At 47.6% G+C, this 27,922-nt stretch overlaps 1 protein-coding gene across 2 annotated transcripts in view; it reads right to left on the reverse strand.

Moving 5' to 3' along the window:
• Positions 1-27,510, reverse strand: part of UBE3C (ubiquitin protein ligase E3C) — a 109,053-nt gene extending 81,543 nt beyond the window's left edge. Inside the window, exons 1-5 of one of the 2 annotated variants that reach the window (XM_032840288.1) lie at positions 27,488-27,510; positions 27,304-27,454; positions 4,378-4,431; positions 1,192-1,266; positions 530-676 (exon numbers count right to left, since the gene is read on the reverse strand). In XM_032840288.1, coding sequence (XP_032696179.1) covers positions 530-676; positions 1,192-1,266; positions 4,378-4,431; positions 27,304-27,369 — 342 coding nt within the window. In that variant the 5' untranslated portion in view covers positions 27,370-27,454; positions 27,488-27,510. Of the gene's footprint in view, positions 1-529; positions 677-1,191; positions 1,267-4,377; positions 4,432-27,303; positions 27,459-27,487 lie in introns of those variants that run through there. The other variant, XM_032840289.1, reaches the window with a different exon arrangement.
• Positions 27,511-27,922: the final 412 nt, after the last annotated feature.

Consider the following 27,922-nt stretch of genomic DNA (forward strand, 5'->3'; position numbering starts at 1 on the left):
GGATTTATTTTGTAGTGTAGACCACACGACCTAGATTTTCTGCGTTAGCACAGCCCATCAGTGTAAAGCTAAGTCACTAAATGTATTACTACAACAAAGTACACTTAAAACTCAACTAAATCTGAGGGACGCCTGGGTGGCTCAGTGGGTTAAGCAGCTGCCTTCGGCTCAGGTCATGATCCCAGGGTCCTGGGATCGAGTCCCGCATCGGGCTCCTTGCCGGGCGGGGTGCCTGCTTCTCTCGCTGCCTCTGACTGATTGTGTGTACTCTTTCTCTCTCTCTCTGGCAAATAAATAAAATCTTAAAAAAAAAACAAAACTCAACTAAATCTGAAATAAAACAGCTCGTTTGCAAAAATCAGCAACTCACAGTAAAAATACACGAGAAATACAGTAATTAACCATGAGGTGCGCGAGGTTACCTCTAGTGATCTAGCTCCGCAAACACACTGGAGGCCGCCCGACCCCGCTACAAACAGAGCGCTGGGACCCCCGCGAACGGGCTGCGTGGCGTGGAGCCGACACTCACCAGCCGTTGGGAGTCTTCACTCTGCTTGTAGAAGAACAGCAGCTGCCTCACCAGGAGGGTAAGGTTGGGCCCGCTGGCGACGGAGAAAGTGCCGCCCGGCTGTGAGGCGCTGGCGCAGCGATCGAAGGCGCTTCTCCGGAGGGCGTGCTGGGGGCAAGGCAAAGCACGGGCTCGTGGGCCAGGTGTGCAGCCGCAGCGGTTAGGGTAGCGGCCCAAGTGTGCCCGGGGGACTGCAGGGTGGAGAGGGCTGCTGAGAGGGGTGGGGGAAGGGGCAGAGAGGGACAGGGGAGGGGGCGGGGGGGCCCCAGTCTGGGGGCACTGCCGTGCAGTTCTTGCAAAAAGGTGACATGAAACCCAGAAAACTGGGACTGGAATGAGGACCCTTCAGCCCCCAGAGGCCCTTCAACACTTCCATCTTTAGCCGCACCCCGTTTCTACATTGTTACTCAAAAATCACCTCAGAACTCCCCAGTCTATAAATCTTTACATAAATATAAACTACTAAAATTAATTATTGGGGAAAACACTATTATCCACGTTGACTTTCATTACACACGTGTGCTAAAATACCCACAAAGTGGAGTCCACTTCCAAGGCTCAAGGCCACATCTAAAATGAGCTCTGGTGTGCCTAATTCTTCCTCAGCTTAAAAGCAAACTTACTTGCTGCCTCCGGTCTCTATAGCCTCGTATAAATGACTGTATGATTACTGCATTCTTCAGTCTTCGCCTTTCCTCCTGCATAACGGAGGGAGGAAGGAATAATTGGGTCTTAGTGAAACGGTGTTTAGCTAGCGAAGACTTAAAAAAAAAAAAAAAACAACAACCAAACAGCTATGGAATTTACAGACCACAAAATTCACTCTTTCAAGCATACCATTCACCGATTTTTAAAATATTCAAAATTCAAGTGTCACCACAATCTGATTCTAGAATACTTTCAGCACACACTCCAAACCTTGTACCGATTAGCACTCAGCCCTCAATCCCTGCCCTGGCTCCCTGATCCCCGGCAACCACCAATCACATTTCTGTCTGTATGGGAGTGCCTACTCTGGACATAGTGGAATCCTGTAATATGTGGCCTTTTGTGTCTGACTTTTTTCACCTGGCACAGTATTTTCAAGGTTCATACATGTTGTATCACTTATCAATACTGCACGACTTTTCATGGCCAATTAATATTTCTCCATAAGGATGGCTCGCATTTCGTTTATCCATTTGCCACCTGACAACTTGGGCTGTTTCCACTCTGGGCTATTATGAACAAGGCTGTTGTGGGTATTCACGTAAAAGTTTTGTGCGGACACAGGTTTTCATTTCTCTTGGGTGTATGCGCAGGAGCAGAATAACATTGGAGGAACAGCCAGACTGTTTTCCAAGTGGCTACACCATTTCACAATCCCACCAGCACACTAAGCCTTATAATGACAGCCATAGTTTGAAACAGAAAAAGAATACAGACAACCCAAACATCAATTTTAAAAGCCACTTTTCTTATCTCAAAGCAGAAAACTCTAGTTTTGGTTAAGACTCTCTTAAAATTTTCAGTGACCAAGCAGAAATAATTTATTCTTCACATTGTTGTAACCAAAGCAGCTCCCTCTGTTTGAAAGCCTACTGTGTGCAGGCCCTAAGAGAGACATTGCACAATCATCCTCGACGACTACTCCTCCCAGTTTTACAATGTAGAAGCTGAAATCTCCACAAAAATAAAGTGATGCTACAAGACGTACGAGAGTCAGAACTCAAAGCCAAGTGCGACACTAAAGCCTGCACTCATCCTGCCCCATGACATCATTTCCTGTCCTGCAGGAATGTCACCTGCCAGGCTTGAAATGCACACGTGCACACACACAATCCTAGGATGGCAGAACACCAATTGGGGCATGCAAGTGTACTTTCTGAGCTTCAAGTGCTCACAGCAAACAAACCCCCGAGCCTAAACCTAGTTTGGAAACCTTTTCATTACAATGATTCTAAGAGCACTTCATTAAAAACCTATATGGTCCCATGAGTTTTCAAAACATTTATTTTTATTCATTCAGTTGTTCACTGAGGAGGAAGTCTTGGTAGCATCCCAGCCTTCTGGTTGGAACAGGGACCAAAAGGCTCCATTGTAAATGTACTGGAAACAGACTGACCCTGACAAGGACTGAAGAAGGGCTGCAAACCAGCTAAACCCTGTATTAATTAAAGATGATTTGTCCTTCTTCCTGTTGCCTGCCAAAAGAAAATGTAACGCTCTCCAAAAAGAGAGCTCTTTTGCTTTTTGTTTTGCCATATAAACTCACAGTATTCAACCAAAATAACCAGGCAAAAGACAAGAACTAAAAATCAAAAGGATAAACAACAGAAACAAACCCAGAGGTGATCCAAAACTGGAGTTTAAACGTTATCTTTAATAATCTATAATTATGTTCATGGAATTAAAAGACAAGAGAACTGGGAAATAAAGACAATTCTAGAACTGAAATAAAATCTGAAGTTCAGAATTCAAAGAATATATGTCACAATTAGACACTGGTAAAGAGATAATGTGTAAATTAGAAGTTAGGTCAGAAGGAAATATCCAAACTGAAAGAGAAATAATCAAAACAATAAATATATGGAAGAGCATAGGAGAGATATATGACACAACACAAAGGTCAAATATGGACATAATTTGAGTCCAAGAAGAAGAGGAGAGGAAGAATGGAACAGAAACACTACTCAAGAGATGACAGCTGAGAATTTCCCAGAAAAGATGAAAGACATCAGCCAACACTTCTTGTTGAGCAGTCACTTTCAACTGACAGCAGTTACATCACCCAGGGAACATCTGGAGGTAATTCTGGTTATCTCAACTGGAGAGAACAGCAGGAGCGCCGTGGCATCCAGTGGCTGGAGCAGAGGCCACAGATGCTGCTGAACACCCTTCAGTGTACAGGGTCAGGGTAAGCCCCCAGAGCAAAGAATAATCTGGTCCAGTAAGTCAGCAGTGCTGAGGCTGAGAGAGCCCACCTAAAACTCTTCGTATTTGCTGTTCCCTTCACCAAGAATGCTCTTCCTCTAGCTTCTTTTTCATCCTTCAGTTATCAGCTCAACTCTAACCAGCTCAGAGTCTCCTTCCCTGAACACCCTTCCCGGTCACCATCACCCTGTCCCGTTGCCCTCACAGCACTTTTCATCTGTGCTCCAGAACCCAGCAAGAACATTATCCATCTTATTCACTATCCATACAGCCAGCAAGCAGAACAGCACCTGGAATGTATCAAGCTCTCAATTAATATTTGCTAAAGGAACAAATGAATGATCAGAAAACAAAACAGAAGTCTGGAAAAGTAGGCCATAAAATATACCATAATTGCCGATTAAAATTAACAAAACAAGCAATGTTAAGAAACTGTCACCAGAGAGATGAAATGTAAAATAAAGAATGTATTAAACAAACAAAAAACAACAAATGTCACTAGCTCCATTTGTTTATCTTCTACACAAATAATTAAGATATTTGCCTTAACAGTGAGTTTTCTTCTTTTAATTGGCAAAACATGAACATGATATACTAAGTCTTTCTAGATCTTCTAGAAACCATTATCATAAGCAAGCAAGAGAACTTTATAAAAGCCTGCTTTCCCCTCTATTCTGGAAACTGCCCACTTAGTCTGTCTTTTCCACACTGGTTCCAGAATAAATTACTTATCATAAATCCAAACAATCCAGAAATGCTTCCGAAGTTTAATATACACAAAAATATGCAATTTTATGTCACATATAACATACATCTATCTATACACATTACGACAGACTTATTTAAATGCTATGGAAAATGCTTATTTAAAGAGACTATTACAAAACTGTTTTTACCTCTCTCTTTCTTCTTTCCTCCTGAGTACGATGTAAAAGAGAAGCCTTTTCTTCCTACACACAAAAAGAGAAAAGATAAAAAAGGCTTTAATTTCAAATTCTAATATACTCTCAAACAAAAATTACAGAATGTCTTCACCGAAAAAGGATCCTAAAGATCATACAAACATTCTGACCTAATGAGAAGTCTGAGGCACAAGAAGTTAAATGCCCCCCCGCAACTAGATCACAGACCTAATTAAAGTTAGTATTTCAGTAGTCTTCTAAGAACAAAATCTGATTTCTTTACACAAACAAGAGAGTTCAAGTAAAACCGGGAATATCTGAATAATATCAGTGTATTATATCCATGCCAATACCCTGGTTGTGATTATCATAGTACAGTTTTATAAAACAGAACCCCCCGGGGGGTGAAATCAGGCACTGTGAACACAGGATCTTTCTGTATTATTTCTAACAGCTGCACGTGAGCCTACAATTATCTCAATAAAATATCTGATGAAAAAATTCAGTACTGTTACTGAATTTTAAAAAATTCTCTTTTCAGGGATCCTGGGTAGCTCAGTGGGTTAAGCGACTGCCTTCGACTCAGGTCATGATCCCAGGGTCCTGGGATCGAGTTCTGCATACAGGCTCCTTGCTCAGCGGGGAGCCTGCTTCTCCCTCTGCCTCTGCTCACTACTCTGCCTGCTTGTGTTCTCTGTCATATAAATAAATAAAATCTTTAAAAAAATAAAATAAACAAAAGCTAAACCTAGTTATTTAAAAAAAATTCTGTTTTCATCATAAAACTAAATTTTGAACAAAATTACTTGGTACATAGAAGGAACCGAAGTAATAAATAGGAAACTTAAACATTTCAAATAAAATAAAAGTACTTAAAGATAACCCTCCTTCCCCCGGAATTGTTCCAGTCTATAGTGTATGGGCATTTTATTTTATTTTTAAAATTTTATTTATTTGACAGAGAAAGACACAGTGAGAGAGGAACACAAGCAGGATAAGTGGGAGAGGGAAAAGTAGGCTTCTTGATGAGCAAGGAGCCTGATGCAGGGGCTCGACCCCCGGACCCTCGGATCATGACCTGAGCTGAAGGTAGACGCTTAACAACTGAGCCCCCCAGGTTCCCCTGGGCATTTTATTTTTATAACTGTAATCCAAAATAAAATTGAAACTCCAAGACATTATATATGAATCATTATAAAAATGAATAAACAGGGGCACCTGAGTGGCTCAGTGGGTTAAAGCCTCTGCCTTCGGCTCAGGTCATGGTCTCAGGGTCCTGGGATCAAGCCCCGCATCGGGCTCTCTGCTCAGCAGGAAGCCTGCTTCCTCCTCTCTCTCTGCCTGTCTCTCTGCCTACCCGTGATCTGTCTGTCAAATAAATAAAGAAAATCTTTTTAAAAAAATGAATAAACAGATCTCATAACAAAAACAAATACAGTATCAAAATAGTGTCAGATGGCAAGTAATTAAGCCAATTCAAAATTATACATTGATATGTGAATCAACAGTGTGCAGAATGAAAAGTTTCTCACTGACAAAATTTAAAGCCAAAGAAGTAAATCCGGGGCACCCAGCTGGCTCAGTCAATGCAGCATGTGACTCTTGATCTCGGGGTCATGAGTTTGAGCCCCACATTGGGCACAGAGCTTACTTTAAAAAAGAAAGAAAAGAGAAAAGAAAACAAAAGGGAAAAGAGAAGAGAAAGGAAAAAAAATCCTCCAGATATTTTCCACTATAGAAAATTCCACTTTTTGAATTTCAAATAAAAAGATTTTATCTACTATGACCAAATTCAGAAAAATATTTTGTTTTAAATTTTAATTAATTAAAAGGAGGGCAAATGGAAATTTAAAGAAAACAGTGCAAAGTTATGATGGTCAGAATTAGAGAAAACTTCTAGATAAAAATTTCTAGCCAGTATCCTTATTTATGAATAGAACTGATACGTTTGTCTCTATGATTTTTCCCTTCTATCTCCATTTGTCCAGATTTAATATATTTTCATTATTTGGTTATAGCTAATAGGCTAAGATTCCTTAAAATAGTGTGCACTGTTACAACTACGAAAAAACACAGTTAAGCCTGCAATTAGAGTGAGGAGATGGGGTAACGGGGTGATGGCATGAAGGAGGGCACGTGCTGTGATGAGCACTGGTGTCAAACACAACCGATGAATCACTGACCTCTACGTCTGAATGAATGATGTTCGATATGTTGGCTAAGTGAATTTAAAGGAAAAAGTCTAAAATTCAACAAGCCAACATTTTACCTTAAAAACATGGCCCATGCTGGCAAAAGCCACTCCGCTGACCTCCCCACATGGATAAGCTCCTAGTCCTCGCTGGTCTACAGGCCACACAGGCTCAAGGGCCTCTCTTCCCTGACTGCACTGCTGCTTTCACCTGCTTCCCCATCTGGCACGCGCAGGTATCGACGCACGTCTGGAACGACCGAACGCCTCCCTGAAGTCGGACGCTGCGGTCCTAAGAGTCTAGGAGGAGGAGGAACCCTAAGAGCTGAGAAGCACTGCTGGGCGCCTGCAGACAGCACCTGCGCTGCGGTATTTTAAAATCCAAACACGTACTCACTATCAAAGAGCACGACTGGACTGTAATCGAACACTGGAACTGCTCAGAAACTCGCTCTTACGTTTGAAGCTCACGGCGTGGGAGAAGCCATGACAGCACAAGGGGCCCTGCTGGGTGTGGGGGTGACTATTAACTTCTGGTCACCTGTAGGTCGGAATCCCCGGACAGGACATCACACGAAGGCAAAGGTCACTTCTCTGACCTGTGCTCAAGTGCTCTAACACTTCCTACTTCAAAGACAAATTCATTTCAAAAAAATCAAGTACAGCAAGCCAATCCAAAACAACGGACACACACACACAAACCCGATATGTAATTTCAATAATAAAACTGTATTTTTGAAAATGCTAATAAGAGCTTTCAAAGAGTACTCATGCCCCTTTAGTATTCTACCGACGAAAGAAAACGGTCTACAGAGAGAGGTCAAGCCATCTCCCACGTGATTTCAGGCACACCACAAAGGCGACTCTAGGAGCAGCAGCACCAGCTACCAGCGACACTGAGCTGTCCACACCCGTCCACTGTGCCCTTGCACAGGAAGGACGGGAGACGAGGCCATGTGTGCCACACGCAGAACACTAACAGGGACTGAAGGCTTTTGTCCACACACTAAGCAATATTCTACACCCTTGGCTTCGGGTAATTCTCGTATTCCTCGAAATGAACCTATGAGGTTAAGCACGATTATCTTCCCCGTTGACAGATGCGGAAAGTGAGGTTTGTTGTAGCAGATCCAGGATCTGAACTCAGAGGGCCTAGAGCTTAACCCACTAAGCAGTATGCTATCTACTTTGAGAAAGAACATTATTTCACTTTTGAGAAGTTACAAAAAGTCTTTGCCTTCATTATACACGAGTAATTCGGAAGATTACCAGAAAGGAGGGGAGAGGGAGGCCACAGAAAAAAACTCTGATCTTCAAAAATTTGACAAGAAAGCATGAGGAGTAGGTGGTGTTGAGAACCAGAAAGGCAAACTAAGCAATCAAAAAGATCAGGACACCAAGGCTGCCATGAAAAGCCAGCCCAGCACAGAAAGACAAGCATGACCGAGTACATAATCGCCGTCCACACACCATGGAAATGACAGTGTGCAGCCCCTAAACATGCAACCGAACCCCAGGGCAGAACCACAGCCTCCTCGTGTTCCCGTCTAGAACGATCCATTCAAAAGACATTCAGATGAGACCCAGGAAGGGCACGTATCCAGTCAACAGGTGTCTGGTGAATCACGTAACATGCCAGGCACTAGAGATTTTATTTTGTAAGATTTTATTTATTTATTTGACAGAGAGAAAGGGACACATAGCGAGAGAGGGAGGAGGAGTGGGAGAAAGCAGCAGGCTCCCCACTGAGCAGGGAGCCCAACGGGGAGTTCGACCCCAAGACCCTGGGATCATGACCTGAGCCAAAGGCAGACGCCGAACGACTGAGCCCCCCAGGGGCCCCGGCAGTAGAGATTTTGAAAGTAAGTGAGGCATTTGCTCCCAGGGAGTTCACAGTCTGGTGGGAGAAAGCAGCAGCCTGTTTACTGGGGACACACCTTGCACCAGACACAGTCCTGGCCGCTAGCATGGAGACAGACGCGGTCTCTGCCCCGTGCACAGAGGCCACGCGGGCGCCAGCGTGGGAAGAGAAGACGGACTCTGCCTCAGCGGCCAGGAGAAGGCCCAGAAGAAAAGGCATGTGAAAGGCGACTTCGAAGGACACGTTCAGCAGAGGACAAGGTGGGGAATCTCCCAGCAGAGGGAGAGAGCGCGGTGGCAGGGGTCGGGTAGGAAGGGAGGGGGAGCCCCGAGCCGGTTTCTGGCCGCAGGGGGTGGAAGGGAGACAGTAATCACCTCAGAAGTCGGGGCCACTGAGCTCCGAGGGGCCAAGGAGTTAACAGGTAATAAAAACAGCAGGGTGGGGGGTCAGCCGCGCCTTCAGCCTCAGCTCCTCCCGCGTCGCCCCTCCCTGCACACCATCTCCCGGAGGGCCGCCTTCGGGACAGACAGACGCGGGATGGGCTCCTGAAGAGCACTGAGCATCGGCTACAAGAACCGTGTCTTCTCAGTGCTCCGTTCTTCCCAGCAGCCCCGTCTATACAAAACCCATCACACTGTCCTGTTTTCCGTTCCACGGCAGCCGACAGCCCGACGGGAGAACCACCCACGCGCTCTGAGGAAGCAAGGTCAAAGACAGCCTGCGCGCGGGAACACTGGGTCAGAACACGGCCGCCTCCTCCCCACCGCCTGTCCCGCACCGTGTCCGATGCCGCCCCAGCGCCGAGAATACGGAAACGAAACTGGAGGGAGTGACGAATGACAGGGGTGGGCGAGGGAGGCATCCGCGCAGGGAGGAGGCGGCCCGGGGCCACGTGTGCGGGCAGCGGCAGTGGCAGCAGAAGCAGCCCTGCAGGGCGCACCCCCCACGGGAAGCCGCCCCCGCGGCCCCCCACCCCGCTCTCCCCACAAGCCAAGTTCAAACCACACAAGCGTCAACGTGGCAGGGTCTGCACTTAGGTGCTGACGAAGGCTCGATCTAGGGCTCTATCACTTACAGACGGAACCGAGTGTCTGTTGAAAGAGAAAAACATGTTTTACCTCAGTGCACCTGCAGAGAGGAAAGAGTAAAAGTAACCTGAACTGTGTTTTTTCTCCTTCAATAAAGTATAGATTCCTTCAGAATCACAGCCTATGTCTGTCTTTATAATCCTGACACTTAGCATTGTGCCTCATGGAAAGATTGAAGGATTAAATTTAGAAAGGATAAAGGTACAACCAGGAAATCTGAAGCTTGAGAGATTTTAAAGTTGGGAAAAAAAAATCAAGATAAGAGACAAGAATGTAAAATCACTTATCTACCAAGGCAGACACTAGAAAGACCTACATCTTCCCACGAACAGTTAGTGCCACCAAAATCAGAATACCGGCCAGACAAATCCTAAATCCAATCAATAATTCCAATGTTCTAAACTCCCTCAGGAAGTCGACAAATAATTCAAAAATGTTCTAAGTGCTGTTACAAATCTCATTGTGACCCTTCTATATGTTGCTGAGGCCAATTCCCAATTCCTCCCGGGAAGAGTGACTGCTGAGATGGACAGGCCAGTTCCCCCAACCGCCAGGCTGCTCTTCTTGACACACTAAACCCACCCCTGGAAAGAAGTCTGAGAAAGATCCTCGTAGCAAAATTCTGCCTGAGCCAGCAGAATAATCCAGAACGTAAGCCGAGCAGACACCCGTGGGGGTGTGACCGCGAAGCGGGGAAAGCAACCCCACCCTCTGCATGTGCTGCAGTTACAAGGCACAGAGGACCGAAGGTCAAGGTGGGAACCAGGGAGGACCACTATCTTGATGCACCTGGACAGAGGGAGGAGCAAGCAAGGGCGACTCCCAGGCGTGGAGTCCTCCCTCCCCGTCCCGGCCAACACTGCCGTCTCAGAGGCACGCCCCTGCCACCTTCCCAAGGTTCGCCACAGCCATACCACCTGGGCTGTTCTTCGCTTAATACCACTCTTTCAACTGAGTTTTAAAACTTTTTACTTTGAATTAATTTGAGACAAAGCTGGAGAAAAGATACGGTGAGTTTCCTCATTGCCTCTCTCTCAGACCCCACTGCCCCCTCCACAACCAGAACACAACTAGCAAGAGCAAGAAATCAACAAGGGCGTCACGTTACAAAGGAAACTACAGACTGTACTAGAAATGCGCCAATTTTTATACTAACAATCTTTGCCTGTTCTAAGATCCCATCCAGGATCCCACATTGCATTTAATTACTATTTCTTCCTACTCCGCACCAATCTGTAATGGTTCCTCCACCTTTGCCCTCTATATCCTGGACTCTGCTCCTTGATATGGGTTTTTCAGATATTCTCCTACGACCGGAGTGAGGTTATGCCACAACGACAGTGGTGGACTTTAGTGGATACGGTAAAATGTGTATCTGTGTCTCCATACTTACATAAATGACCAAATGTATACACGAGAGAGGAGAAAATCTCTTCTCACAGAATTCAGTCAGTAAATGCAGACGGAAAGAGGAGAGCAATCGCCAAACACCTCGCAGCGGTCAACGGAGCAGACACGCGCTGCGACCAGTGGGCAGAGCTCGAAAACAAACAGGATTCACCCGACCTCCACGTGCCACCTCCAGAGCTTTACCAACTACTCAGGGAAAGACAGTGAGTGCAGTGGGGAGCCCTGCACACACCAGGCAGGGGACCAGCTATCAGGCACAAGGACATTACACACCCCTACAGTGTTATTCTCCTAAGTACAAGGTACTCCTGAAAAGAAACACAATGAAAACAAAACTGCATTGTTACATTTTAAATTAAAAAAGAAACACTGAATTACAAGAAAAACCTAACAAATTTATTTACGAAAAGCCCTACCTGAAACAAGGCCCCTCAAAGCAAAAGAATGGTTTATCATCACAATAGAGGAGGCAGGTGCCACGTAAAGTTTAAGAGGAGGGTAAGTCTATAATTTTATTTTTTAATTTTGACATTGGACAACACAGAGATTACTAACATGTTTATTATTCATCAGGCAAAGGCAATTTGACAGAACTGGATTCTAGAAATGAATTCCTAACCAGAACACCAAGTGTGACTCTGGTTCAACAAACTTTAGTTTCGAGAAAGCCTCCAGGGCCCAATCTTCTGAACGTGTGCTTTTATTTGGTATTATGCTCCTGATGATTCTTTAAAAGGGGGGTCTGGCTCACATCTATCCACTCGCCGGGCTCCTGGAGGCCATCACTCTGAACTTTGTACATATGGCATTCAGAAGACTTTTTCTTTTTTTTAAGATTTTATTTATTTATTTATTTGACAGACAGAGATCACAAGTAGGCAGAGAGGCAGGCAGGGAGAGAGGGGGAAGCAGGCTCCCTAATGAGCAGAGAGCCCGATGTGGGGCTCGATCCCAGGACCCCGGGACCACCACCTGAGCCGAAGACTGAGCCACTCAGGTGCCCCACAGAAGACTTTTTCGAGTTCTTCCCAATTCTTTCCACCACAGTCAAAGTGTACTTCCCATGGCTTCCAGTAAAAAAAAGGTTTACGCCACAAAGACCCGACTCTCCTCTGGACGTGACAACAGTGACGTGAGACCTTTCTGCTCTCAGTTCGGGAGGAAGCGGCTGCTTAGAGTCATTGCTCAGGTCGTCCCAAAGCAGAGGAGTCGTCAAGCGGCACAGGCCGATGGACCGCCATCCTACTGGGGACTGGGGACTACTCTTCAGCACCGGCGCGGAATGAGACTGCCGTCTGGATAGGAAAGGGTCCAGTTTCCAGGGCTGGAACACGCTGGATCAAACCTCCTACTCAACCGCCGTGGCATTCCGTACCAACTCCGCTCTTCTCACAACATCACACCTTAAGTCTGCGTTAGTGTGTCATGAAGTCATCAACAGAATTTAAAAGGTTTCCTCTCGTCTGGGAGTTAGACAAGAAAGTCTTCGTCGACGTGTTTATTCAGCTCGCGGCCGGCAAACGGTGAAGGCCATGCTGGTTTCAGAGCGTCCGTGAGCGTCCGGCTGAGCGGCAGGCGACAGCCACCCGGTCCTCCCTGGCAGCCCAGCAACCCGCAGCTAACTCACTGGACAAAGGAATCTCGTCAACTATGTTCTTTGTTTTGTTACTGGTCACCACTCTGACTCATAACTTTTTGTTTATTTTGCCAATTAGCAGCTCTAGCCTTTGCAATTAAGCACAGTATCCCAGACAAAGTGTTCTCAACTTTTCATTTTAACTCACCACCACATTCTGCACTGACTTCTGGGCTATTTAGAAATTGTTCCTGTTTGTTCCCGAAAGCTGAACAGGTTGGGGGTGGTGCCGTATGGTTTCACAATGAAGGCTGAGCACGGTGGTTCCATGCTGAGGTCTGGCTTATAAGGGGTCAGTTCCTGAAAAACCATGGTTCAAAAATCTTTCTTTTTTTAAGATCTTATTTATTTATTTGACAGAAAGCCTGCGTGAGCACAAGCAGGGGGAGTGGGAGAGGAAGCAGGCTCCCACTGAACAGGGAGCCCAACATGGGGCTCGATCCCAGGACCTGAGCCGAAGGCAGACACTTAACTGAATGAGCGACCTGGGCGTCCCTCAAAACTCTTTATCATATTTGTGTTTCTTATGCAGGCTGTAAGTTTATAAGACTAAAAAGCTAGTTCCAGTGGGTTATTAATGTGGCCCTTACTATAAATGAAGACATGAAAATCCTAATTATCCTTAGTGCCTTAATTTCCAAGACAATCTTTACCTTCAGGCTTTAAAAACGACACGATTTCTGTTGTTGTAAGACCTACTGCGTGCACGTCAGACACAGCAGTCAGGCGGGAGAAAACAAGGCCTAGGCATGACCCTCATTTGCTACACCCATACCTACGTGTAGCTCACACTAGTCGTCGGTAATTATCAACTTCCAAAAGTGAAATTTCATTATGCTGCTAGAAAAAGAAACAAACCTACAACAGAGGCCAAGGAGAGTCAGTATACAGAAATGCACGCTAACAACACCGACTGCATACAGAGCCCCCATCCCGGATGCACACATTCCCAAACTGCAGCCACCGAATGCTGACGTGTCACCGGCAAGCCGGGTTTGCCACGAAGCTTCCGAACTCCAACCTCGTCATGAGCTGGCATTTCAGAGAAATCACAGGTTTGGCTCCCCAGTCATCTGTTTCTACTGGACATTGAAACAAACACTGCTAAGTTTCTAAAATGCTCCTTCACATGCCACCTAAATCATCACACACTCTGGGACGAACAGTGGCCCATACTGACGGGCTGAAGCATGAACAGACGAGTCAACATCTGATGGTCTCTGGGAAGACTCACATAGACACAGATGCAGCGTGTGATAAAGGAGGCATTTCAAATGTAAACAGGAAGTGTACTCTTCAACAAATATGAGAGGAAAAACTGTGTGACCTAAATAAACGACAATGTAGCTCTAGTCTTCAGATCAAGAGATCCCCGACTGACATAAGATTCGTGTGTGCACGCACGCGTGTACAAAGCACCATAAAAATATGTGAAGACAATAGGAGAGTTAAACACTCCCACGTGGACTATGACTTTCCCTAAGAAAGAAATATCACACATTAAGTCTCGTTACTATTTGCCATCAGTCATTTAAAAATAAATTTGAGGGGCGCCTGGGTGGCTCAGTGGGTTAAAGCCTCTGCCTCTGGCTCAGGTCATGGTCTCAGGGTCCTGGGATTGAGCCCCGCATCGGGCTCTCTGCTCGGTGGGGAGCCTGCTTCCTCCTCTCTCTCTGCCTGCCTCTCTGCCTACTTGTGATCTCTGTCAAATAAATAAATAAAATCTTAAAAAAAAATAAATTTGAGTACATCAAAGTTAGAATTTTCTACACAGAACAATATAACACAGGCTAATAAAATGACAAAATGGGAATAAATATTTGTAACACTGTAACACCAACTGTTTGTAAAAGCTCTCCAAAATAATTTAAAGAGATGTACAATCAAACAGAAAAATTAGCAGAAGCTATACCCAGTGCAGAGGAAAATAATCTTTTAAACATAAGAACTTCATTTTAACTCATTTGAGGAAAACATGCAACAGAAACACAATGAAATAGGCTTTTTAACCCCTGTTTGGCAAACAAACTCAGCACGCTGCAGGTTACAGAGGACAGTAGCTACTCCCGTGCGCTGAGAAAGCTGCCTTAGCAATCTAGAATCTATTACAATTCAAAATGTTCATAGCCTTTGACCTAGCACTTCTAGAAATTTAACCTATACATATTAAAGGCACATATGCAAGGATTTATACTGCAAAACACGGACAGCAAGTGGCCATGAAAATACACGACTGCTAAGTTACAAAATGTTCATCACGCCGATGACCACCAGTGTTTTCAAAGAATGCGGCCCCTCCACCTGCACCGAAACGCAACCGTCTCCAGACGCATTCTCGGGGGTAAGTGCCGCGGTCTAATGGGCTCCCCCGGGTGCTCGTGCAACAGAAGGGCAGGCAGGCACCTGATGACTCCGCGGGCACAGACTAGCCGAGAGGACAGGGAAGCACCTGGGACACAATGTGGCTGTCTGGATAGGGGACAGAGAGGGGGGAGCTGGGGTGAAAGGGGGATGAGACGCGATTATTTTGCATTGTTACTTTCGATTGCCCCAATTATAGCCCCTGCCCATGGAATGCTTCGCTCTTTTGGAATAACAAACAAACGAAGCTATGGGAGAAGGTTTTTAAAGGAGCTAAACGTGACCAAGAGTAAGTTCTAAATGAGGTGCTGGGAGGAAAGAACAACAAAGTACCCGCCAAAGAACATTCGGATTTTGATTAACAAGTTTTTGGTTCCAGTTTATTACACGTACAACGGAAAACATTTCACGTTCTAAACTCCACAGGCCTAGATACGTTAGGAATTCTGAGGGCAGTTACGTGCCAGTTTCATAAACACTCTCATCAGATGCTTTTAGAATAACTAAGCCCGTTCTCCGCAGATGTAGGCTTAACTTTCAGGGCTAATCTCACCTCCACAGCCAGGACGCTGCATCTTCTCACCGATATGTAAACAGGAGCAAATGACACCAAGCTTCTCTATTTGGCCTTTGAGCTTGAGGCACATTATCTTATCTTCTCTGAAAATTAAATATGGCCAAACTTCAAAAATACCGTTAACAAAGATGTTTTTAAATGGGAAAAAATGCTTTTCTTAAATGCAGACACATTTTGTAGTAACAAAATGAAGTTTTTAAAAGTGTAAGTCGTATATAGTTTAAATCAGATTTCATTAACTATCAGAATAAAAAAAAATTACGGTCACTGAAGTCAGAGTGCATTTATATGATATGACTTCCATACTCCAAATGCTCAAATGGGCTAACCATTTATAAAAAGAACATTAGCATGCTTATTAATATCTTGACTTCTAAAAACAACAAAGTTTCCTTCGTTTTGCTATTTGGGTTATCTCCCTTTAGCAATTTACTCCATTTAACAGTGTAAACAGAATAATCAGTCTCACACCTGTGTTGAGTCAGTTATTTTCCCACTCGTGCACTGACTGCCAAAACAGGGCAGTTTGGCACAATTCAAAGACTAATCAAGTAAGACACTTCCTTTTGAGTTAATTAAAATATTAAATGTTACCAGAAGGATTATTTGTGAATAATACACCATCTATGATGAAAATATAAGAGCACTTCATGCAACAAATATTTAAAGGTGCATCAACCGCAGTCACCGATGATGATCGTATCCACGAAACCAAATGCGTAACACGACTCCTAATTTGAAACATATATAGAAAAAGACTAGAAAAAAATTTACCCACGTATTAGCAGTGTTTTATTTTTAAACGGAGGGTGGGGTTCCAAAGAGGTAGTTTTTCTTCATTTCAGTATATTTTAAAATGTTCTATAATAAACATTATAATTAGATAGGAACTCACTTTAAAATAAAGTATCCAACGCAAAATGCAATAGCTTAATCCCATTACAATAAATTCTGAAAGACCTTCTTTTCTTACATAAGAGCTGGATGGTAAATATAGCACCATTTTAATAGCAAAGCCCTGGAAATAACCTACACATACACATGCAGACACGCAGACAGACACACACATAAACAGGAAAGAGGTTCCACACCACAAACCACGTAGGGGATGTTATGCACCTGTGGAAACAGAACTACAAAGACCAAAAGAGTCATCACTAAGACACGACGCCAAGGAGAAGAACAGTGTGTTGCTCACTTTTACTGAAGAAGTGAGGGGGGCATGTTTATTTGTGTTTAGACTAGTTCTGAACAGACACTGAAGACACCGGTCCTCGTGGGGAAATCCGGAATCTCTGTGAGAGGAAGGTGTCATTGTAAGCCCTTTAGATGGATTTCACTTTTCACAATTTTTTTCAATTAAAAAAAGGGAATATTGTTTCAAAGTTCCCAGCCTGGAGACTGGAAATGGAAACATTATTAAAGCGAGGAAGATGAGTAATAACTCAGTCTGACTTTCTCATTACCAAGAATTACGACTTTCATATTACAAGATGTGAAACAGAGAAGCCTGGAGAAGATGAGCAACTCCATCGCAGCTGGTTATGGGGACAAACCTTTCCTCCGGTTTCCACTGCACTTTCTGCAATTTCACATGTTGTAGTGAAGATGTGATATGAATCGTGCTGCTTGCCACGCAATAGAGTTTACTCAAGTTCCTTCAAAACTTTAGAGCATTAAAGCTTCATCGTAAGGAAAATTAGCTCAAAAAGAAGTAGGATTTTCTCAGGGCCCCCTTCTCAGTGACTGCAGGCCGTGTTCGGCAACTTCCCCTGCAGCTGGAGGAGGGCATGAGCAAAGCGGGAGGCGGACGCGAGACGCGGAGGCCACAGGACACTGCCGAGCAACACAGAGGACAGACCAGGGCTCCCAAGCCCTGTAGTTTTCACTCAAGTTCTGGACTCGCTGGGCTCTGATCTCTCCCTCAGAAAGGTGTGGCAGGAAGTGCACATGCCTCCAGGAGCCACGGAGAAATGAGGGCACGACAAGCCAAATGCCCGCGGGAGGACGGCCGCCGATGTCACTGCGACCAGGAAAGGGAGAAAAGGGACTCCCTGGAGACAAACACGTCCTCAGGGTCTGACAGCAAGGTGAGGATGTGCAGGCGGCACTCACTGCCCCGCCCCGGAAGAGACATCAGTACAATTTCTTCTAGAGATCAAAGCGCATCTAAAACCTTTACGAAGTGCATACTGTGACCAAGCAATGCAACTTCTTCAATTTGTCCTAAAAAATAATGATCAATTTTTGGCTCTAAAGATATTCCTTACAATAAAGAAACCCTAAAATCCAAAAACAAAGCATAAACATATACTTTATACAAAGTTCATGCAATGAGCATGTATAGTAATTTTTAAAAACTGAACAAAATTTTAATTTTATTTATTTATTTTTTAAGATTTTTATTTATTTATTTGACAGAGATCACAAGTAGGCAGAGAGGCAGGCAGAGAGAGGGGGGAAAGCAGGCTCCCCGCCGAGGAGAGAGCCCGATGTAGGGCTCGATCCCAGGACCCTGAGGTCATGACCTGAGCCGAAGGCAGAGGCTTAACCCACTGAGCCACCCAGGTGCCCCCAAAATTTTAATTTTAGAAAAGAGACTGAAGGACTTGACTCAGCTTTGGGATAACAGAGTCAGATACAAGATAGAGAGGAATGGCTAGAGCAAAAAAAAAAAAAAAAAAAAAAAGCCTCAGAATCAAGCCCCATACAAAGGCACGGGGTCCTCCCACAAGCCCAACTCTCGCACACGGCCTCTGCTCATTCCCTCGGGGATGAGTGCTTTCCGACGGGGAGCGTGGCCACCCACACCGGGACATCCGTGCGGGCTTTCTGACTGCATGCCCCTTTTCTGCTCTTACTGTAAATGCCGGCATCCCTCAGAGTTCTGTTCCGAGTCTACAAGTCTCCTCAGAGGGACACCGGCCCGAGGATGCCAGTGCGTCTCACGGCTTCAGTCACGTACGGATGGTCCCTGGGGTCTACCCAGAGGTCCCGACCAGCACGTGCACAGGCCTCACGTTGCACAGGCCCCCGGAACAGAACATCGTCTTGGTTCCTGGAGTCACCACCCACTCTGGTAATCCCAGAGAAACACCCAAGGTGACCCTCTCACGGCAGAGCTCCTCAATTCTGCCTCCTCAACGGCCCTTGAACTCCCCTCCACCCAGAGCCCACCGCTTTGCTCTGGGCCCTCACTACTCTGCTGCAAACTCTGGCTGCCTCTCGCCTGGTTTCCAACCACCTGTGCTGCCCCACACTCATGTCTCCCAAAACCTCACTTCACTGCTTAGGGTCCTTCACTGGCTCACCAAGGTGCCTGGATGTGCTGAGTGTGATCCCCAGAACCCTTTATGATCTGGCCCCCGATGGCCTCTCCCCAGCCTTCTCTTCTCCTACCCTGATCCAGCCCCGCTGGACGGTGTGCAGGTGATCACCACCCCCCATGGCTGGACTCCTCTCTACACGCGGGTCCGTCTCACTGACGTCAACGATACTCATATATAAACAGTAGCAAGAAAGCCAGCCCGGCACACAGAAGCCTATGGCACTAGCCTTATACCACTTGCCTGGGGTTCTGGAAACAGGACACAGACAGCACTAGAAGAAAAGGAAAACAAGCCTCCTCCTCTCGTGCCGGTAGTGGACTGTCCAAATGCTTCCCCTGACCAAAAACGTACCACGATCGTCTCCTACTTCACTCACCTCTCCTCCACATCCGCACGTCTGCCTCCTGCCCTGCAGCTGTCACAGTGACAACCCAAAAACACTCATCCCCAAATTATCTACCCCCCCGGCCCTACTATATATCCTGTCTTCTCCCCAAGGGTGGTCGGGTTGCCCTAAGTAAACTCAAATTGCGGCACATGACCGGCGTCTGAGTAAGTTTCCAAGGCACAGAGCTACAACGCTGTCTCCAAATCAGGTAAGTTTCATCAAAACATCTACTGAAAAATTACTTGGTTGACACTTTTTGCTTTGCAACTGTTTCATTATTTCCGTAATAGTTACACAGCTAATAACTACTGACTCAATGTAGTAGGAGAAAAGGAAAGCCATAATATTGAAATCTTAATAGGTTAAGACAGAAAAATAACATACATAAGTCATGTAGGATTAGCATTTACAACTTAGCTAAAACTGATACCCCTTCTGTGGTGGCTTTAGAATATTTTCACAAATTCGGGAGCACCTGGGGGGCTCAGTCGGTTGAGGCTCCGACTCTTGATTTCAGCTGAGGTCATGACCACAGGGTCGTGAGATCCAGTCCTCTGTCAACCTCTGCACTCAATGGGGGGAGTCTGCTTGGGATTCTCCCTCCCCCTCTGCGCCTCCCCTTGCTGTGCACACGCACGCACTCTCTCTCTCACAATAAATAAAATACATTTTTTAAAAAAGAATATTCCCACAAATTCTTTGATGCTGCTTCCCTTTAAGACGTGCAGCTTGACCCCTCTCACCTTGAGTATGGACTAGATGGACAAAGAGAACAGGACGAACATGTACGTGACCTTACAGGACTGCGTCGTACAGGCACGCCGCTTTCTCTGCGCCCTCTCACCTCACAAGCCGCGTCACGAGGACACTAGCAGCCCTCAGAAGAGTGCAGGCGGCAGGAAGCTGACCCCCCTACACCCCAGCACTAATTTCCAGGTCCGCGGACAAGGGAGCCCGCTGTGGGTCCCGTAGCTCAGTCCAAGCTTTAGGCTCCTGAGCCTCTATGAGACCCTGAGCCGCCAGCACCACCCCAGCTGCTCTCGGACACCTGCCCCACAAAGCGGAGACGACGAGAAGGTACTGCTTCAATCCACTGTCACGCTGGAATAGAGAACATGTCCTTCGTCTCCTGGAGACTCAGAAAGTGGCAAGTAGATATCATGACTGTGTTGTTTTGTTTATAAGATTTTTAGTAATCTCTACACCCAACATGGTGCTCGAAGTTACAACCCTGAGATCAAAGTCGCATGACTGGGTGCCTAGGGGGCTCAGTCTGTGAAGTGTCTGCCTTGGGCTCAGGTCATGATCCTCGGGTCCTGGGATCGAGCCCCACCTCGGGCTCCTTGCTCAGTGTGGAGTCTGCTTCTACCCCACTCACGCTCTCTCAGAAGAACAGAAATCATTAAACAAACAAACACACACAAAGTCACATGCTCTCCTGAGTGAGCCAGCCAGACACCCCAATGTCACAACTGTTTAGATTACTGTCATTTAAATGCTCACTGCAGCACTGTTTTGTAATCTGCTATTTCCATAAACAATGAATCATTTTAATAAATACGACATTAAAGTACAGATATTAATAAACAAACATCGCGACCACATTAATGTCTGTATAGTGTTCCATTACGTTGTTACATGATCATTTGCTTAACAAATTTCCTACTGTTAGACATTTATGTTGTTTTAAGTTTTTAATATGGTGAATATCACCATAATCATCATTTTTTCCCAAATATCTTTCCTATGCACCTGTCAAATTAGTTCCTTAGGATGGATTTCTAAAAGTAGAATTACTGGATTAGAGGGGATGTACCTTGTTGAGATTTCTGAAGCTAAACGGTACCCCCCGCCCCCCACCAAGTAGGTTGTGCCGATCTACCCGATAAGGCCTGTCTTTAATCTGCTCAGCACGGAACACAGGGGCTATATGGAGACAAGCCAACAGAGTAAGTTCCGGCTCCCGCCTTCCTGTTGACAGTGTAAGTAAAGGAAAACGTGAAGAGGCTGAGGCTGGAAAGCAGGAACGGGTAGAAGCAGCTACTCTTACGGTGGTATAAAATAAAGGTCACTGCCAAAGAATAAGATGTCCAACTTCCAAACTCCGTCTGCATTCGCTAAGCTCCAAGAATAAAAGGAAAGTCCCCGGAGAACTCCCTCCTGCTTCTGCAAGAAATTCTTCTGCAGCTCCCGTGTGCTCTTGTGACACCTCCTATGTGCTCCCTTAGCTAAGAGACTCAGTGGGCGAGGAGGTCCCTAGGCTTTAAAAGCAGCTGAAGCGTGCCCAGCCAGGCAGTGACTGGTGAGGCAAGCCAGGTACCTGGGGGACAAGACGTAAGGAGCTGCCTGTGGTGCTGCCGCAGGGCCAGCCTCGAGAGCGAGGCCGCCCAGAGCCCTGCGGTTGTCCAACCTGAGTGAGTGCCTCCTAGAAATTCGGTGCCCTAGCTGCCTCGCTTGCCTCACCCCAGGCCCTGATTACAAGTACAAGGGAAACTAGACAAAAGTCTCAGCCCTTCTCTTCGGCCTGATCTCCCTAAGAACCAGATCAAGAATTCCTAACCTTACCTGCTATGGGGAACTACAGTTTTTTGACCCCATATATGAAGGCTACCAACAGTTATGTTCAAGAGAACATAAGTGGTACTGCTAAATGAAACAGTGATGTAATAATACCAGTCCTGACAATAAATTAACATAAATCTGATCTCAGAAAAATGTTTACTTTACTTAATGACAGAGCCACAAGAGTTTTATTTTCCACTGCGATAAACACAGAGTAGCGTGACAACACATATACCAAGTGCCAACTTAAAAAAAAAAAAAAACAACAACAACAAGGAAAGGTGCCTTATGGCTCAGTCAGTTAAGTATCCAACTCGATCTGAGCTCAGGTCTTGATCTCAGGGTTGTGAGTTCAAGCCCTGCATTGGGCTCCACACTGGGCATGGAGGCCACTTTAAAAAAATTAATTTAAGGGGTGCCTGGGTGACTCAGTGGGTTAAGCCTCTGCTTTGGCTCGGGTCATGATCTCAGGGTCCTGGGATAGAGCCCCACATCCGGCTCTCTGCTCAGCAGGAAGCCTGCTTCCCTCTCTCTCTCTGCCTGCCTCTCTGCCTGCTTGTGATCTCTCTCTGTCAAATGAATGAATAAATAACTTTAAAAAAATTAATTTAAAAAAATTATAAAGTAAAAAAGAAAACAACCCAGCTAAAAAATGGGCAAAAGGTGACACATACAGATGACAAATAAGCATATGAAAAGACACTCTACATCATGTGTCATCAAGGAAATGCAAATTAAAACGAGCTACTCTTACACACCTATTCGAATGACCAAAATCCAGAGCACTGATGACACCAAATGCTGGAGGGGATGTGGAGCAACAGGAACTCTCATTCGTTGATGGCGGCAGTGATAACAGGACAGCCACTCTGGAAGGCAGTTCTGCAGTTTTTGTTTTGTTTTGTTTTTAAAGATTTATTTATTTGGGGGAGAGAGGGCACATACACGGGCAGAGGGGCAGAGAGAGAGAGGTCGGGAGAGAAGCAGACTCCGCACTGAGCGAGGGCTCCCCCACAGGACACTGAGATCTCGACCTGAGCAGAAACCAAGAGCTGGACACTGAACCGACCAAGCCACCAGGCGCCCTAGTTCTAATCTCCTTATACAACCAAACACTCCTACCACACGATGCAGGGAGTGTGGGGGAGCATGAGTAAGTAAAGGAGGGTGGATTTTTAGGGCAATTAGCTATTCTGTATGATACTCTGAGGGTAGATAATATGTCATTATACATTTGCCAAAACCCAGAGAAGATACAACCACAAAGAGTGAACATTGATGTATCAATACTGGTTTATCAATTATGACAAATGACCCACACTAACGCAAGATGCTCATAACTGGGGAAATGTGAGGTGGAGGAGAGGGCGCGAAGGGAACTCTGTACTTTCTGCCTGACTTTCTTCCATAAGGCTCTAAAAAATAAAGTCCTAAGTTTTTTTAAAGCAATGGATAAAAATTAAAGAAATATTATTTCTACTGCCACTCTTCCTCAACTATCTACGCAAAGTTGGGAAAGAAATTTTAATTTTCTTTCTCCTATCTATGAGCTTTTCCAGGGACACCTGGGTGGCTCAGTCAGTTAAGCATCTGCCTTCAGCTCAGGTCATGATCCCAGGGTCCTGGGTTGGAGGTCCCCATCGGGTTCTCTGCTCAGCAGGGTGTCTGCTTCTCCCTCTGACTGCTGCTCCCCCTGCTTGTGTCCATGCATGTGCGCTCGCTCTCTCTCTCTCTCTCTCTCTCTCTGCCAAAGAAATAAATGAAATCCTAAAAAAGATTAACTTTTCCATAACCACATGAATTTCTTCCCTGTAAGTCTCAAAAAATTTCTCTCTTCTGCTCACACCTAATTCTTCCCATTGGCCGTCCCCAACACTCTGAGAGCTCCACAACTCCTCCCTCTGCCACCTGCTCCTTCCCCAGTCTATAACTTGCTCAACTTTCTCCCATCCCTCCCCCCAAAAACAAAACCTTCCTTAGCCCCTGAATGTAACCTTCTTCAAGTCCTTTTCAAAAAAGATCTAGCCACTTTTTGACTTCCCATTCACTCCCTGATGTACTGCAATCTGACTTACAAGTCCTATGACCTTGGACTATTATCCCCATAAAGTCACGCAGGCTTCATCCTTGTGTTTCCTCACTGCACCCCTGCAGCACCTGGCACTGTGGTCTCCTCCCCCTCCCCACCTCAGCCCCACACCAAGTATGATTCTTTCCTAAGTATTCTCCTCACTTATTAGATGTTATAATGCCCCACAAGCCACACCCCATCCCAGACTCCAGGCCTTCCCCTCGGACTTCTATCCTGAGTCACGTATCTGACAGCAGCTACCACATCCGCACACCTAGCTCAGATGTCCTTCATTTCACACACGTACAATCAACAGCCTGCTACACATCTCTGCCTATGTCCACAGAAACCTAGACATTCCATTTAACAACCACTTGCCCCTCTTGGAGAATCCACTCCCTACTACGCACACAACTAGACTGCTCTATTTGTACCAAAGGTTCCAACCCCCGTCCCAGACTCCGCTCATCGGGTGGGAAGCTGACCCAGACCAATCGGATTTCCTCTCCTGAGAAAGGGAATTGTGATCCGACAGTCTCGGCGACAGCTCAACTAGGAAATCATACACTGCCGAGGTCACGTGCAAGGACAAGAATGAAGGAGACAGCGCAGCCCAAGGAGAAAAACCAAGAGTAACCACCTTGGTGCTGATGACTTGGTATGTGGGTGTGTTTCTGTCTGCACATTCTTTGAGACACCATCAAATTCTTCCCATACACTTTCCCCCTGCTAAGCAATTTTCAGTGGATTTCTATACTTGTAATCGAATGGCACCTAAGATATTCTTCTCTGCACTATAGGAAAGGAAATAAAAATACTGTCCATGAACTATGCCATGCCGCCAAGATGTACCCTGGTAACAGAAATACTAAAAGAAGGAAACTGTGTGACTTAGAATCAGCGGAACCCAGTATGTACTTGACTCCATGTACACCCTCCCACCACCTAGAATGCCCTTCTTGTTTCCCACCAACCCTAACTGTGCATCCTTCAGGACTAAGCCCCAACCAACTCTACCCTTTCCTGGACTAGCCCCAGCAGAAATCCAGAACATAATAACAACTCTCTACTGTTATTTGACTTCTAATTGTTTAAATCTTAACTGTCCAACAAGACCATAATGAGAGCATGGAATTTTCCTTATTATGTTTCAGATGCTACACAGAACCTTTACAAATAAACACGAAAAACAGTCATTTAATTTGGAAAAAGAAAAGATGTATTCAAAAGGTGGCACTATTCAGTGTTCCACCAAGCTCAAGAAAGAAGGGAATATTACAAATAATTCAATACATGAAAGAAAACCATTATAATCTTTAACCTTTTAAATGAGGGGAAAGAATTACATTGTAGCTTAAGAGAATTAAGGAAATATGCATTTGTAGGTGCTCAACAATTCCGCCAAGAAACAAAATTAAAACTATAACTACAATGAAACTACATCCCCACCAGAATTGCTGAAATTAAGGACCGACAATAAGAAATGTTGAAAGGCAGTGAGGCCACCGATACCCTTAGACACTGCAGATGCTCGCACTAGAGCGAAGAGTGTATGACCCAGCACAGGAGCGGGTGTGTGTCCTCAAGAAGACACCATCAAAACAGATCACACAATGCGACGAAACGAGGAGAATGGACTCCACCTCTGGGACAGAATGCGGACCCCGAACGCAGGAACAAACTGTATGTGACCCCTTCACAAGAAATTCAACAGGCAGAACTAAGGTACAGCAACAGCGATCACTCAGCAATTATCTGGGGAGAAGGAATACTGAACAGAAGGGAGCAGGAGGAAGCCTATGGAATGCTGGGAGTGTTACTTGATGGGGGGGGGCGGGGGTGGTCACGACGGTGCAGTCATTTGTAAAAATCCTCCCAGCTGAACCCGCAGTTGATTCCTCACCCCGATTCCAGGCCAGTGCACCCATCCCCAGCCACTGTGGGTTAAGTACTGTTGGCTCCTGAGTGCTACCTTCCCAGGATAACTGCCCTCAGCCAAGGGCCAGCAGTGTCTGAGTCCCACTGTCACCCCAGGGGTGGCCTGCAGCCATAGACCAACTGAAGGGGGGGGCGGGTTTACAAAATTCTAGCCCCCTTAACTCAAGAAGGGACGGTTCTGTGATGCCAGCCATGGTCCCGAGTTCTTGGTGGGATTGAGCCGCAGCTAGACTCCAAGCAAGAAGACCCCTTTTTCCCTGCCCCCTCCCCTCCCAATGTCATGTGCACCAAGGTCACCTCCTCAAGCTCTTCTAGGGACATGACCTAAGACATATACAGCTGTTTAGTCTAAACTTCAACCAAAAAAAAAGAAAGAAAGAAAGAAAGAAAGAAAGAAAGAAAGAAAGAAAAAAAGAAAAGGAAAATTGTTGTGCATGGCTGAACACCAAGACGTGCCATCTCCCCGCGGTTCTGATCAACAGGTAAGAGCTGCTCCGTGCGGAGCGGTGCTGCCCGTCGAGGCGACAGCACGCGAGCAGCGCATGCGGGGCGCTCCGGTTTCCGGGCGAAGCCGCGGGAAGCGGCACGGCCTCTGCGGTGGTGACCGGCCAGCATGGGCAGCACTCATGAGCTCCCCCTCACCTGTCCGCTGCACCTGCGGGGCGGGCCGAGGGCACCTTCGCAGCGGCCGGCCCGACCGACCTCCGTCGCACTCTCCGGCCAGCTGCCTGCAGCCAACCGCTCGCGCGCACCCCAAGCCCCGACGACGACCGGGGGTGGGGGGCTGCCCGCTCCGTGCCGGGGTCACCGCCGGGACCGAGGAGCGCACTGCAGCGCCCAGCACGAAGCCAACAGGACGCCGCTCCGGGGACCGAGCATCCGCCGAGGACTCCGCGCCCACCCGGTCTGCAACTCACGACCCGCGCGGGTCAGCGAGCGAAGAGGAGCGCCCCGCGCCGGAGAGACCCGTAAGCGCCGATAGACCAGGCCCGCCGCACGTTTCCGAACCCGCGGGGCGCGTCTTACTTTTGGCCTCGAATCCCAGGCGTACGCAGAAGCAGCCACGGGCCAGGCCGGCGTCGGGGCCAGCGCACACGGGGCACCGCGGCAGGGACAGCGGCCGGGACAGCGGCCCCCGGGCGCGCGCGGCGGCTCGAGGGACGGAGCAGCGAGCCCGGGAGGAAGGCGGCCCAGGGACCCCATGGTGTCGGGAGAGCCGGGCGCGTGGCCTGGCGGCGCCGGGTTCCCACGTGCGTCCTGCCTCGCTGCGGGGCCGCGGACACCGCCCGCCGCGCGCCCCCCGCCCGGGGAGCGGCCGCGACACCGCCGTCCGCAAACGCGCGCGGGAACCACCGCGTCCCCGGCCCCCGGCGCGGCGCGCACCCCCGCCGCCACAGGAAGGGCAGCGGCCCGGCCCGCAGGCCCCTCCGCCCGCAGCCCCACCCGCTAGGCAGCCCCCGCCCGGCCGCCCCCCTGGAGCCGCAGGCCCGCGCACAGGCCGCTCTCACCTTCCTGCTGGCGCCACCGAGGGACACCTTGGGCCGCGTCTTAAAATCCCCTTCGAAGCTGAACATCTTTACCGCTTATCCCATCTGGGAGGAGCCCCCGACCCGGACAGCAGCGGGGCGGGCGGGGCGGGCTCCCGGGGGAGGGGTCTCCGCGGGGAGGGGTCGGCGCGGAGGAGGGGTCTCTGCGGGCGGGACGGGCCGCGCCGGGGGGCGACCCCAAGCCCAGCCCGGCCTGAGTGGGTGGGGGGGGGGAGGCGACACACAGCGGGGGCGGCTCCTCCTCACCTCCCCCCTCATCCACGCCTCCCCACTGCTCCGGCCCAGGCCGAGGGCGCCGGCAGGGCCGCGGACCCCGCACTTGCACCGGGAGCAGCCGCCGGGAGGAAAGATGGCCGCCGGCCGGGACTGGCGTGCGCGGTCTCGCCTGCGCGCGCGCGCCCGACGCCGACGCCGACGTCCCGGCCCTGCATCCCGCGGGCCGCCAGCCTGCGCGCGCCCGCCATCGACGCCGCGGCGCTCCCCGGAGCCCGGCCGGCGTGCGCGCGCCCGACGCCGACGCCGCGGGGTTCCCCGAGCCCTCCAGCGTGCGCGCTCCCGCCGCCGACGCCGCGGCGCTCCC

The sequence above is a fragment of the Lontra canadensis genome, unplaced genomic scaffold, assembly GCF_010015895.1.
Source record: "Lontra canadensis isolate GAN:19392208 unplaced genomic scaffold, GSC_riverotter_1.0 scaffold111, whole genome shotgun sequence".
NCBI classification, from domain to species: domain Eukaryota; kingdom Metazoa; phylum Chordata; class Mammalia; order Carnivora; family Mustelidae; genus Lontra; species Lontra canadensis.